Here is a 15145-nt window from a genome sequence, read left to right as displayed (position 1 = left end):
ACCAGGCTTAGAGTGCTGACCCTGCCACTTATACCAGCAGTGTGACCTTGGGCAAGTTCTCTGGCCCTGTGTCATCTTCCTCCTCCATATAATGAAGGTAGCAATAGAGACACCTTGCAGAAGTGCAGTAAGGATTAAGGTCCCAGGAGGCCTAACAGTACCTACTAAGCAGAGGTCCTCAGAGGTACTTAGTAAATGGTAGTAGTAGTTATCCTTTTCCATTTGTTCACAGGAGTCTCTCAGAGAGGACCTGGGCTCTGCGCTCCTCCCCATGGCCAGGCTGTATTGGCTCATGCCCAGGGCGCAGCCTCGCCAGGGAGCCTGGTACAGAGATGCTGCTGATTGGGATGCTGATTAAATTCCCTGATTGAGGAGCCTCAGCATTCTGGCCCAGAGCAGGAGGGCCAGCAATATTTAGCACAATCTGCTTGGATCCTCAATTAAGTTGTTTTCCCAAACTGCCCTTTTCAAGGCCTTGTCCCCTTTCCTCACCTCTGTCTGGCCCCTTGTCTCTGGATGTTTGCCAGAGAAGGGACACAAAGCCTGTGGAGCTCCGTCTGCTTCCTCCTATCCAGAGAGAAGGTGACAGGAGGCAGGAAGAGGCTGTCTTCCTTGCAGAAGGTGCGGTTGTCCATTCAAGGTGGCCGCAGTCTCATCCTGGAGGCTAAAGTCTCTGCGCATTCCAGGCTGATCCCTGTTTTCTTGGCAAGCCTGAGCTCGCAACTCAAACCTGCCTCTCTCTCCGTCCTTTATCCCGACAGCTCGCAAGTGCTTTGCTGGGAAAGGCGATTAAAGTGGCACTTAGTGTATTTTTCCATTTTCCTGTGTTCACCTGGTAAAAATAAAATAAAATGAAAAAGGAGGCCCAGGATTGAACTGTCATTATTTTTTAAATGGAGAGAGAAGTGGTCACATGACTGCGAGTAACTGATTTAGCCAAGTGGCTGCAACTCCGAGTTTGTTGCAGAGCCGCCCCCTCCCGGCAGGGGCGCTGACGTCACGGAAAAGCCCCGCGGCGGGTCGGCGGGGCTGGTTATAAACCGCGAGGCCGAGGCGGCTGCAGGCGGCGGGCACGGACGGCGGGCATCGCGCAGCACTCCCCGCTCGGTGGCCCAGGAATCCCAGCGCTGATCCACGCGATACGCGGACGCCCCGACGCCGATCTGGCAGAGCCAAGTAGGGAGGGCAGCCCGGGACGGAGCAGGGAGTGAGGGGGCGTTTCCCAGCCCGCAGAACTCTGGAAGTTGAGAAAAGAGCCCCTGGAACGTGCGTTCTGTGCTGGGATTTTCTGGTAAGGGTCAGAGCTTCAAGTACAAAGGATGTCGCTTCTTATCAGCAGGTTCCTTCGTTCAGTTCGGTGGGAGGGTCCCTTCCTCCTACAGATCGAGTGGTCAGAGAGGGCAGCCCTTAAGGATGCTTTATGTGTCTGTTGTTTGGATGTAAGTCTGCCAACTGACGTGCTGCTTTTGACACTCAGAAACCGTGGTCGTCCTGGTTCGTGGCGAGGTGTTGGGGTGCGGAGTGTGGGGGTGAGGGTGGGAGAGGAATGTTTGTGCATGTTGCTGATTGCAATGTGAGTAACTTATACTTTGTCCCCAGTAGCCGGGAAAAACAGACCTCCCAGCTAGGGGAGGTAGTCTGCAAAGGGAAAGTTGTAGTGAAGTTGCTGAATATCATTTAGGGGAGTCTTCAGTCCTGATTTGCTTCAAGAAGTGGGGCTGAGAATGTGGCTCAGGCCTGTGATCTCAGCACTTTGGGAAGCTGAGGCAGGAAGATCACTTGACTCCAGGAGTTCGAGACCAGCCTGGGCAACATAGTGAGCCCACTGTCTCTACAAAAAAAAAAAAAAAAAAAAAAAGATTTAAAAAATTAGTGGGCATGGTGGTGCGGGTCTGCAGTCCCAGCTACTTGGGAGACTGAAGTGGGAGGATCACTTGAGCCAGGGAGTTGGAGGCTGCAGTGAGCTATGATCATGCCACTACACTCCAGTCTGGGTGATAGAGCAAAACCCTGTATCAAAAAAGGAATCTGAGTTGAATTAAAGAACTCTTGAGAGTGGACGTGGTTTGTTAAGAATGAGGCACGTTCTCTGCAAATTTGATAGGTGTGAACATGAGCAGGTCATTTCTCTGCCAGAGTGTCTAGGTTTGGAGCTGGGATGTTTTAAAAGTGGTATCTGTGGGTAAGAGGGCACAGCTGAGGCATAAACTTTAAACAGAAAATGTGCCCCCTACCCCCAATAATGGCAGGTGGATGCTTTCCAGACAGCTGGAGAGCATCAAGGCAACTTTACTATACATGGAAGTTCCAATACGTGCCTGTCCAGTCCAGCCAGGGTGCAGGGGGTGATGTCATTGCCACGTGTTTCCCACTGAGGCATAAAACCTGCTGGATGCTGGTGCAATTAAGAGCCAAGTTTAGACAAGAGCAGCTAACCTGGCCAGCTGGTCCCCAGCAGCATTAACTTGTTGCTCTTCAAGCCGTCTCTGGAGGCTGCTGGTTCTTTCCAGCTGCCTTAGTGCCAGCACTGAGTGCAGATCTTTGATCCAAGGCTGCTTTGAGGAAGGAGGAAGCCCATGGGCAGTGGGTGATGTGAACAGTATTTTTTTCTCTGTGCAAATGACAGTCTGCCTGAGGAGCTGGTTACTGATAGTGTGGGCAGTGTGTGTTTATGTGTGTGTGTCCAGTTGAAAGCTGTCTTGTTGGGGTTTGGGGACCGTTTAATTGGTGTTCTTTATGTTAGGGATACTTGCTTCTCATCTCATCTAACAAAATATTATTGATGACTGACCATGTATTTGAGCCCCTGAGCTCTCATTCATGCTTACTAATGCTGCCATCTTGGCTGCTTTGCTTCCCAGGACCCAACAATGACTCTGAATAATGTCACCATGCGCCAGGGCACTGTGGGCATGCAGCCGCAGCAGCAGCGCTGGAGCATCCCGGCTGATGGCAGACATCTCATGGTCCAGAAAGAGCCCCACCAGTACAGCCACCGCAGCCATCATTCTGCTGCCCCTGAGGACCAGTGCCGCCGAAGCTGGTCCTCCGACTCCACAGACTCAGTCATCTCCTCTGAGTCAGGGAACACCTATTACCGGGTGGTGCTCATAGGGGAGCAGGGGGTGGGCAAGTCCACTCTGGCCAACATCTTTGCAGGAATACATGACAGCATGGACAGCGACTGCGAGGTGCTGGGAGGTAGGTGGCCCAGCCCCAGTGGGCTTCTCTCCATCAGTGGTGGTCCCTGGAAAAAGGAAAGATGGAAAGAGTGAGGGTGGGTAGCTTATTTACCTGCACAGTTGGGAGCTGAGGTTATGCATTTTGGACAATTGATGGGGGCACCAAGTCCCCAGAAAAGTCCAGGCACAGGCTCTTGGGGCAAGCAAATGAAAATGCTTGTAGACAGGACCAAAATCTATTGAACCTGGTCCAGAAAGGGAATTTTTCAGATTCCAATTCTAAATGGGTTGGGCAGGCTGATTAGAGAGGGCAGAGCCAGAGGGTCAGCGCCCCACCTCTGACTTCTGCTGACTCTGGCTTGAATGTTCTTCCCGGAACTTGGTATAGACAGCCTTTTTCCACGGTTATACCTAAAACAAGCCAATTGGAAAAGCTGTTAGGATGGATCCATCAGTTTGCTTCCACCAATATTAGAAACATTTGTGGGTGTAAAATAGTTTAAAATCTGTATTTGAAATAGTATAATTTTTTTTAAATGTGAAGTATAACAATCATACTTTATGTATAGAGTCTGACAGCTTTCCAAGACAATTTTCCCTGTACAGTCTCATTCATCTATTTATTGATTGGGCCTGGCCTATGTCCAAAATTGTTTTGAGGTGACATTATCTCAAAATGCATGTATTCTTCAGTTAGGGGTAAAGCACAGCCCTGTGTTCTGGGAAGTAATATGAGGATCCTGATAGCCAATGCTGTCCGTGAGGTATCTTTCAGCCACGACTTCAGTCTGAGCGTATGTGATCAGGGTAGCTACATGTTCCTATTTGCAATTACAGAAATGAAGAAAGAACTGCCCGGTGTTTGCCCAAGTCACATGGTCTGTCTGTGTTCTGTAGCGACTCACAACTGAATCACAGAATAGGGAGGTGTCTTAGTGATGACTCAGTTCTCCCCTGCATTGATGCATATGAATGCTATTCTTCACTACCCACAGCCCATTTCATCTGGAGGTTTTATTCTTCTTGACTGTCTCAGTGTCAAGGTGTTCACTGCTTCATGAGGCAGCTCAGAAACTGGGCTATAAATGATGAGTCATTGATGTAACATCGATTTCTCTCCTTGCTTCTGGAATCTCACGAGAGTCAAGGGAGAAATAGGGCCAGTGTTGTACAATTGATTCTCTCTTTCTTTGTAAAGGCTGGCAGGTGACTTGCTAGGAGAGAGAAAAGGGAGGGAGAGTCTAACTTTTGGAGTGAATGTTTATAATGGGGTGAATGTTTACAATGGGAGAGGCGCCTTGTTAGGTGCCTTACATTTGCCGCTGTTTATTTTGGTCTTCACAGCGTTCTTGTACTCACGAGTAAGCTGAGTCTCAGGGAGACCAAGTGGCTTATCCAGAATCATCCTATAAGGGAGGTGGATTTAGAATTTGGGATTTTATAATCCTAGTTCAGTTCATTTTACCATTTCTGGGGAACCTGCTGTGTTCCAGGCACTGTGTTAAGTACTTCCCACACATGTTGCTGATAATACCTGAATCAATCTGGTATTAATATCCCTATTTTACAGGTGAAGAAATGGAGGCTTACAAAGTCAAGTGACTTTCCCAGGGTGAAAAAGCTAGTACATGATGTGACCAGGATTCAAATCTAGTGATTGAACCCAAATCCTGGGTCTTTTCACAGCCCCCTGCAGCCCCAGGATTTAGCTTCCAAATACTAAGTATGACAGTGCACTGGGCATCAGCCACATGTCTGACTCAGTCCTAAGCTCTGGGGTACCATGGCTCCTAGTAATGGGCAAAGTGCCAGTGGCTATGCTGCAGAGCAGGGTCCCATTAATATTTTAAGCAGTAACAATACAGTGCTTGGGATGCTGACATAAGGAAGAGATCAACTGGGAGTTGTTTTTTGTTTTTAAGGGGGAAGAATTGGGAAAAAGTTAGTGGATAGCAGACTTTCAAAAACGTGTTTTTCCATTAGAATGGAGGGGTGTGTATCCAGAGGGTGATATTCCCACAGGGACAAAATGTTAAGGAGACTGACTCATACCTGGAATTCAGGAAGGTAGGCTTCCCCAATATTTGGGGAGCTTCTTTGTTGAGAGTGAGAGAGAGAGAGATGCCCGATATGGCAGCACATTGGGCATCAGGCATATGGCCGATCCTGGGACTGCAGGGGACCATGAAAAGACACAGGATTTGGGTTCAGTCACAAGAAAGAGAATCCTTTCCCTAGCTTCTTACATAGAGAATCTGTAGGACCTGCTAGAATCAGTAGTTGGCTTTGTTTCCCAAGAGGAAGGTTTTCTAAGGCACACCCCTACTTTTTTTTTTTTAATTCAGCATTTATCATAGGAAAAAAAATCAACAAAATATTCTCATAATTTTTCTCCTAATAAAGATGGATATTGTTACAGTTATATTGCAGTAATCTTATGACTCTATGTATACACTGAATCCCATTCATTCATTCATTCATTCGTTCATTCATTTGTTCATTCCTAAGAAGTTACTGAATGTATAGCACAGAGCTTGGTGAGGCACTCTGGGGACATGCAAAGAGTCATGGGGCTTCTTCTATGGAGATGCTCACGGTATGCAATGGAGCATAATGTATACACCAAGTAGAAATTGAGATAGGATGTGATAAGTGTCTTGAAAGTGGTGTAAGGAGAGTGCTGTGGGAATTCAGAAGGGAAAAGATTACTTCTGACTGTAGATTTAAAGCTTTATGGTTGGCTGGACGTGGTGGCTCACACCTGTAATCCCAGCACTTTGGGAAGCAGAGGCAGGTAGATCACCTGAGGTCAGGAGTTCAAGACCAGCCTGGTCAACATGGTGAAAGCCCCATCTTTACTAAAAATACAAAAAATTAGCCAGGCGTGGTGGCAGGCGCCTATAATCCCAGCTACTCAGGAGGCTGAGGCAGGAGAATCGCTTGAACCTGGGAGGCAGAGGTTGCAATGACTGAGATTGCACTATTGCACTCCAGCCTGCGCAACAAAAGTGAAACTCGGTCTCAAAATAATAATAATAATAATAATAATAAGCTTCATGGAAGAGGTGGTCTCTGAGCTGGACCCTCGGGACAACTAGGATTTGGAAGCCTTGAGCTAGGTGGGAAGGCACACCACACATACACAGCAAAGTACAGGAAGCCGCATTGGGCTTGAGGTTTGATGAATGGGTTTAGACACAGCTCTGACACTGACTTAGCTGGGTATTCTTGGACAAGCTACTTAGCCTCCTCAAGCTGCCTCATTAGTGTAATGGGGGTAATGCCTCCTTCATAGGGTGTTACGAGGATTAAAGGAGATAACGTGTTGAGCGTGGAGCATGGTGCCTGGCACCTAGTAAGTATGGAATGAGCATTAGTTAGAGCTCATTCTGAATCTACCATTTCCTTTTGATGTGCTTATCTTTTAAAAGTGGTGGTTTCATTGCTTGTAGTCTCTGTCCACTTTGGTCACTGTTGGTTGGGACCCTTCGAGCTGTGCAGAGGGCCAGCAGAGGCGGGGACAGTATTCATACAGCAGGCATTTCTTCTGAGGTTCTTTGGGATCCCCTGAGCTATGAAAGCTGGAAGCAGCTGAAAGTTTTCGGGAAGAGGGATACTGGAGCCTCAGAATCTTTGAGGTGCTGCTGGAGCCAGTTCTGGCAGTGAGAGAACAACTGTGCAGGATGCACACACAGCACTTGAGCCAGAAGGGACCTCAACTCCAAGCACAAGGAGTGTTAGCGAAAATATCATTAACATGGTCAGGAAGACCTTATTCAGGACCATTGCAATAGGCATCCCGGTAGTGGCGAGAGATAACAAGAAGAGCAAGAGCAAGTGTGCACTTGGCCAAGGAGCAGGTAGGAGGGGGTTAGAGGATGGAAACTTACTAAGAGGAGATGTCAAGGTTAGGGGGATCCTTGCTGAAATCAGGCCAAGGATTTAGACATCAGAGGTGGAGGATGAGGAATTTGATCAGATATTGGAGGTGGGAAGAGTCACACTAAACTGACTTACCAGAATTCTTGCTAAAGTTGGTTTCTGCAAGTATGGAAGCAGAAGGCCAGGGTGGAGGCTGGGTAGAGAAGAGGATTCAGAGGAGCCTGACTAAAGTTTGATCAAGGAGAGAATCTGTCAGAGGGATCAAATAAGAAAGACAAACTGGTGTAGAGAAAGTGGCTGCTGACCACCATCACTTCCCATAGAACTCTGGCCGTCCCCATCAGCATATATTCTCTTGCTACACAGAGAGTGCACAGACACCCCAGCTTTCTTCCAGAGCACTAGAGAAATGGGGGTGACTCTTGACCCAGGCTACTGAAAAGGCTTACAGAGGCTAATCAGCACCCAAACCTTTCTCCACACCTTAACTGGGAGCACACTTGAAAGAGCTCTCCTAGAGCCTGGTATTCCCTTCGTTCCCTTCTTCTTACCTGGTTAGCACTTGAAAAGGATAAAAGATGAGCTGAACAACTTAGAGGAAGAGAAACCTAGAGCTCTGTTATTCCCAGGCTTGCACCTGGTTAGGGGAGGGATGCCATGTGTGCTGGAAGGGTCCTGGTGCACACAGCCAGAGGCCGTATCTAAACTCCTGTACTAGGGTGGGGGGTAAAGGGGAGTACACGTGCTGAGTAGGGAGGAGATGGATTGCTTTAACCTCCCAGGCCCTCCAACACAGTGATTTTCAGGCAGAGGTAAGGTCAGACAACGACCCTGTCAGGAAGCTTCTAGAACAGCAAAGCATCTTGTTTCTACTTTTATGGCTGTGATCCTCAGTCCACTTTTTCTCTAGACTTGTTCTGATGTTTCTTAAGCTAGGAGAAAGTTGGATTTTCTTTTTCCATCAGTGACTGGAACACAGTATGTTTCTATTTGAATGACTGGGCACTCAAGTGAGTCCCCTGTACCTGAGTGGTGGGCTGAGGGCAGAGAAAGTTCCTCCATCATTGAAGGAGTTGTCTGAGTGCAGGGAGGGATTTAGAGAAAAGCTAAGAACCCTGTTGTGGGAAGCGGCCTGTCCCCGCTCTGTGCTGCCCAAGCTCTGATGGTCTCCATTGCATTGTCAAATTTGCATGTTGAGGTTGTGAGGCTCTACCCCGCCCCCGCCCCGTAATCCGAATAGTCCCACTGTGGTCTCATTTCTTCTGCGTGTTGTGAGCAGGCACACATGATGGGCGTGACAGTTTTAATCCCCCAGTAGCAAACACTTACTGATGAGAAGAATGACACTGTGGGAGGAGGGAGAAACTCACAGAGAGACAGGGCCATCCCTGGTTAACTCTCTTGTTATTTGTCCAAGTTTTCCTTCTATAAGGAACCTTTCCTGGTTCCAGTTCTTAGATGATAAAGCATTGATCCAGGAGCAGTGTTTTTCATAAATGCTTTGCTACTATAAAACAAGAAATGCCCTGGTTCCAATGTAGCTCTCTTAAGCTAGGATTTATCTGTAGTGAGGAAGTGCTGAGTATGGCAAAAACCAGCTTCCTTCACCCGAAGAAGGGATAATGACTAACATTGAGTTTCTGCTTTGTGCCCAGGCTTAATATATGTAATTGTCACGTAGCCCAAAGGTGTGAGTACTATTATCAGTCCCATTGCACAGATGAAGAAAACCGAGGTTCAGAGAGCTTAAGTGGCCCAGACCCACAGAGTTCATAAGAGACGACACCTGGATTCGAATTCGGGTTTGCCTGTGCTCGCAGCCACAATGCAATATTTATCATCTGTTCACTGCACACACTTTTGCACACCAGCAATGTACCAATGTGCCGAGGGACACAGTAAACAGCACAGAGGCAAATGTCTGACCTAACATTATGAGGAAGGGCAGGAGGGACAGAAAATAATAAAATAAATAAGTTAAATGTGTTGTACGTTAGGTGGCAATAAGTGCGATGGGGAAACAGAAAGCAGGGAAAGAATACTGTGGGAGAGAAGTGTTGCAATTTTAAGTGGACAGCCGGGAAGCCCCTCCCCCAGAGGGAGGTAAGGGAATAGGCCTTGTGGATATTTGAGGGAGAAGATTCTAGACGAAAAGAACAAGTAGAAAAATGATAAATCATTATGAAAGTCATAATTTTCAAAAGATGAAATTTAAAACAGGAAACCTCATTGTGAAAATAGAGTGAGGATAGGCTCAATTGTATTGGGATGGTGGAAATCCCACTTGCAAAAATCCCACTGCACCCTTTCTACGCCTTCCCCGCCATGGATTTTTCCAGGCTGGAATTGCTTTGGCCCATCGTACTGTTACTGTGCTCACCCTTCACCTACACATGATCTGGGCTCGGGTGTAGGGAGGAAAGTTTCCATTACCAAGTAGAGCTGGAGGCTGAATTTCTGTTATACTCAAGATGGAAAAACAAGCCCATTTATTCCGAGGGAACAGCATTTTTTTTTTTAAAAGGAAGAAAACTACAGCCAAAACAGGGAGAGTCTTAAGATTCTTTCCTGCACTTGTCCAAAGAGGAGCAGTACCTCTGAGCTCAAAGCTCCTGAAATTGCCAGTGAGTGTTAAGTAACTACCCACTGAAAGGTACAATGGACTTATGAAAATGGGGCTTACAGTTTCACTGGGCAGTTAATGTTTTCTCATAGCATTAATAATTGAATATGAGACAAAAGTCTTTAAGTTTATCCTCATAAATAATTTTCCCATGTAAAAGGTCCAGGAATGATGAAAACAAATGGCTTTTACTCCATGTGGTTTAGTGATGCATGTTTGAGAGATATGCTCTGCTGGAGGACTATAGTAGAATGTTGTTGAAAGTGACAAAAAATAGAAATTTGCCTTTGAAAATGTCTTTATATTTGCAAAGTTAATTGCATATTTAGTGAGTTTATGTTCTAGCATAAGTTTCTACATGACCCTTTTATGAAGAAGTGTTGCATATTCACCTGACTCCAATATCTTTGTTCTTTTTTTTTCTAGAAGATACATATGAACGAACCCTGATGGTCGATGGGGAAAGTGCAACGATTATACTCCTGGATATGTGGGAAAATAAGGTATGCAGAGCCTGTAGCTCCCTAAATTCCTTCGGGGTTTTCCTTCCAACAAGCTGTTTGGTGTGAGGGTGACCTTGTCCTATACAGTGGGTGTTGCAGATGAGGTGGGCTCATTTTCTTGATTAAAAGCATGCTTAAGAATGAGACCGTTCTGAGGAACAAGCCGTTCACAGATGAGTTCTGAATAACAAGCAAGTTGTAGTGACTTGCCTTTAGTTCCATTAAAAAACACACCAAAAATGTGTATTTGTTTTAGGGAAAATACAAACAGGCATGGACTATTATTTTAAATAACATAAATCCATCTCATCTGAAGTTGAGATTCTCAATACTAGTTTGCAACATTGGCTTTTTAAAGATTTTAAAATGCTTCAGAACTTATGTGGTAGACTTCCGTTTATTGAAAATCCTTCCTAGTTCCCACAAAAGTATTCTTAATTTCATCACTTGGAAAAGGCAAAAGGGAGTTTTTGGGAAGTCAGAAAAGGCTCATTTATGGTAGATTAAGTAGAAATTGGAAATGCTGTTTGGCAGAGTAGTTGTGTAATTTATGAACTCAAGCTGCAGAAGATATTGAAAAGTAAAAACTTTTTGGATACAACATAAATACTGGACAGGCTAGCAATCTTTCCAGCCACCAAACATCTTGTAGGCATGGAAGACCAATGCTTTTGGAGAGCTGGAAGCAATTTCTTCCTTTCTTCTATAAGCAAGGGTACTTTAGGATACACATATTGTTTGTTTGGTAACTGACGCTTCATTCCGCAGGTCAAACTGAACTCACAGAAGATCTTGTTGTTTCATTAGGGGGAGAATGAATGGCTCCACGACCACTGCATGCAGGTCGGGGACGCATACCTGATTGTCTACTCAATCACAGACCGAGCGAGCTTCGAGAAGGCATCTGAGCTGCGAATCCAGCTCCGCAGGGCCCGGCAGACAGAGGACATCCCCATCATTTTGGTTGGCAACAAAAGTGACCTAGTCCGGTGCCGGGAAGTGTCTGTATCAGGTAAGAGGAGTAGAGCCAGTACTGTAGAAACAATTGCTGGGCCACGTGCATTTCCTTCAGTCAGGGGCTCTTCCTTCCTTCCAGGAGGCTGGGTCCAGGGATGCATTAAGATGCTATATGAAATTTTAGGTGTATTTCTAAGACTCCTACAGCTGCAGTGGGTCTCCTCCACACTGGTTGCTCTCCCTTGTCCATGTGGCCTACCTGCAGGATGCTAATCTTCCTGCTTCCAAGGGGTTTCCTGGAATTTCCAAGTACAGGGAAATGAAAGGAGTATCTTCATGCAAGAAGGATAGGGAACTCTGATTTAGGGGAACTGTGAGAAAGTTTCATTGAGGAAAAAGAATTCTACTCTGGCTGACTCTGGTCCCTGTACACCCTAGAAACACTGTCCTACTCCCCATCCCTGGCTTCCGAAATTTCAGTTAAGGCATCAGTCCGATGGTGTCACATATTCTTCTTCATACTTAGTTCAGGGAAAATCTCTGTCTGCTGAGTGGGCACCCAGGTGCTTTTACAGCCCTTGAGATTTTACTGGCCTAATTCAGACTTGATCCCTGGTACAATTATAAAAATAAAACACTGCATTTCCAGGCCCTGCTCAGGAGGAAAGACTGCGCACACACTAATAGAGGCAATGTACACATTAGTTTGGGAATGTCTTCCTACTAGGAACAACTGTCGACAGTATTTTTCCGAACCAAATCTTGCTGCATGGACATTAAACACAATGAAATATTTGAAATTGAGACTGTCTCAGAAAGGCTTGTATAATTTAATTGAATTACAGATTTGTAAAATTCTCAGTTTTTTCCAAAGATATCTCATCATTGCTTTTTAAAGAAATTTTTATATTTTTTCAAGAGAGGAAAGCCAAGTAGTAGAATTCTTATTCTCAATTCAGGAAACTGGGTCAGGAGAAAGAGTTAAGAGTATGGGCTTGAGAATGGAGCAGGCCCGGATTCGCTGCTACTTACAGGCTGTGTAAACTTCACCTGCAGGGGAGACTCCCCTCGGTTTCTTCATGTATTTGATGGGGGTAATAATGTATTTTCCAATATTGTTGTGGACATTGAAAACAGTGTTTACAAAGAACTTAGCCTTGTTTTCGGCACATTGTTAAGTCTGCAGTAAATTAAGGCTATGGCTTTTACTGCTGTAACTAATATCACTCTATTTGATGAAATGGGACCTTCAGACAGTGAATCTGTGGTGGACCAGGTCTAAAGCCCATCGCGCTTGCTTCCAGGGATCCTCCAGTGAGACATTTTCTATTCATGCCCTGGGAGGGCCCGTGCCACAGGAGCGTCCTCTATCCACTGCATATGTGACTGACTTAGTGTTACCTCGAAGAACCATCCAGCTGGACTGTGTGCGATGCAGGACTGTGCCCCGCAGCCCCTCTGACCTCTTTCCCTTCCTTTGCTTCCCAGAAGGAAGAGCTTGCGCTGTGGTGTTCGACTGCAAGTTCATCGAGACCTCCGCGGCTGTCCAGCACAACGTGAAGGAGCTGTTTGAGGGCATCGTGCGGCAGGTGCGCCTTCGGCGGGACAGCAAGGAGAAGAACGAGCGGCGGCTGGCCTACCAGAAAAGGAAGGAGAGCATGCCCAGGAAAGCCAGGCGCTTCTGGGGCAAGATCGTGGCCAAAAACAACAAGAATATGGCCTTCAAGCTTAAGTCCAAATCCTGCCATGACCTCTCTGTGCTCTAGGAACCCAGAGTTACCCAAATGTCCCTTTGATGGACATTGTTGAAGGCCATTGGGACTAATAATCTATATTAGATTGGATACTTAAGTATTGTTAGATGTGGTTTCCCCCATTGTAGCAGGGAGCTAGTGTATTAACCTCTTGGGCCACATGATGCATGGGAAATGAAAGATCTTTGTAAAGAGTCAGTATTTATTTCCAGGAAAAGCCTGACCTTGCTATTTGAACACCCAAGACTCATTAGAGGATGTGTTTGGTGTTCTCATGTGTTTCTTCTCTTTTGGATAGTAGAGAAGTAAAGCTTACAAAGAATGCCTAGAACAAGAACTTTTCATCATTAAAATTTTGCCCAGTGTTCTGATATGTGACTTTGAGGCCAATGGGTCATAAACAAATATAAGAAAGCTGTCAATGAGTTTATTCAAAAGAGGGAAAACTTTCTGCGTATCTAAGATCCATGGAGCTAGAATTATAGAACTAGGCTCATCAGAATCATGACTATTACTGCTCCATCAAACTGTGAAAAGAAATAATGTGGACCTTGCTGGAAACTAAGGCTTAGCAAACAGTTTTTTTCAACGTCCACCAATACTTATAGAATTGGCAACTGATACATGTACCCCTTATAGGCTCAAAAATTATATATCTTACAATTTCTTATTTAGGGGGAAATTATTTGAAGCAGATTCTATTTAGTCAAACCACCTTTTATGTTTTGTTATTTTTGAATTCGTGGAGCCATCATAAAAATATTTTAAAAATCAGAATTATTGATACCCTGGAGTGTAAAATGTCAATTTTTAATGTATAATCCAAAGTCTGAATTTTTATAAAACATATAGCATAAAAACTTCCAGTACCTTGGTTGACCCTTGTACGCCACAGCTCTGCTCTATTTATTATTATTTTGCAAAAATAATCATTTTAACATTTGATAAAGCATATTTATGAACATATTTCTTAATAAGAAAAATATCCATTTTATTACCATTTTCTACCTTTTTCAAAATATGCAAGTTTTTACCTATATGTCTTATAATAAAAGAAATAAAATATTTGAAAAAAGCCATTCTTGATTGATTTTCCTCCCAAGCAAGATGATTAGGATTATTTTTCTGCAGCCTTTAGAGCAAGCACATTCCAAAGAGACATATACCTATTGTTTTCTTTCTTTTTCTCATTAGCAATAGCCCAGCAATCATCTGTTTTAAAGAGTATCCCTGACAGCTCTGCTTTGGAATCACGATTCATGATAATGCAAAGTTATTTTTGGCTGATACCATTGGAAAGTATTTGGGGTTATCTCAATGCTAAGTTATAGGAAAAGCCAGATTGACCTTTTACTTTGGTCTGGCACATGCCTGACTGAGCAGATGGGCCTCACTCTGCTCCCTGGAGGCTCATGGTCTTAAGCTTATCTAAGGCATTAGAGGAAGTTATAAAGGATTAGGGGGAAATAAAATAAAGGAAGCTAGTGATTTCCAGCCTGAGATCTAGCCAGGCAAAGCTTTCACCAAATTCTCCTCTCTGACATTAATACAGCTTGACATTAATCACTTGGCAGCTATCCAGTGACTGTGTGCAGCCCTTTTGCTGAATGGAACTTCCTGGTGCTCTCCCTTCTCATGTTCCCTGGCCCTATGTATATGCATCCTATTTCACTCTCATCTCCCTAGCTTTCTGAGTTTGTAGTCAGACACACACTGATGGCGGCAATCATGGGACCTCAGACATTCCCTAAAGTGACACAGTTGTTCTTTTGAGACAGAGTCTCACTCTGTCACCCAGGCTGGAGTGCAGTGGTGTGATCTCAGCTCACTGCAACCTTCACCTTCTGGGTTCAAGCAATTCTTCTGCCACAGCCTCCCAAGTAGCTGGGACTACAGGTGGTGTGTACCACCACACCAGGCCAATTTTTTTATTTTTAGTAGAGACAGGGTTTTATTATGTTGGCCAGGATGGTCTCGATCTCCTGACCTCATGATCCACCCACCTTGACCTCCCAGAGTGTGCTGGGATTACAGGTATAAGCCATCATGCTTGGCCTTAAAACGACACAGTTTTAAAGGGTGTCTCTGCTCTGTTTTTGTGGTTCTTTCTCCTTTTCCAAGTTGAGCACAAAGGTTCCCATTTCTATGCACTTTGCATCTTAGAATCCCTAAGATTTGCATCTTAGAATAGCATGGATTGATGATACAAGTAAAATTTCAGGTTACATAGATGGGTGAATTTTA

At 45.0% G+C, this 15145-nt stretch overlaps 1 protein-coding gene across 1 annotated transcript; it reads left to right on the top strand.

Annotated features, from left to right (window-relative positions):
• The first annotated feature begins 1023 nt into the window (after window positions 1–1023).
• GEM (GTP binding protein overexpressed in skeletal muscle) lies at window positions 1024–13977 on the top strand. Its single transcript, XM_017538107.2, has 5 exons — window positions 1024–1291; window positions 2862–3201; window positions 10114–10190; window positions 10998–11202; window positions 12636–13977. Exons 2-5 carry the CDS (start codon window positions 2871–2873, stop codon window positions 12911–12913), a joined length of 891 nt encoding a protein of 296 aa, XP_017393596.1. The 5' UTR covers window positions 1024–1291; window positions 2862–2870; the 3' UTR covers window positions 12914–13977.
• Window positions 13978–15145: the final 1168 nt, after the last annotated feature.

Source organism: Cebus imitator, unplaced genomic scaffold, assembly GCF_001604975.1.
Source record: "Cebus imitator isolate Cc_AM_T3 unplaced genomic scaffold, Cebus_imitator-1.0 Scaffold109, whole genome shotgun sequence".
Classification (NCBI taxonomy): domain Eukaryota; kingdom Metazoa; phylum Chordata; class Mammalia; order Primates; family Cebidae; genus Cebus; species Cebus imitator.
The sequence above is the reverse complement of the archived record's forward strand: the minus strand, read 5'-3'. Positions and strand labels throughout refer to the sequence as shown.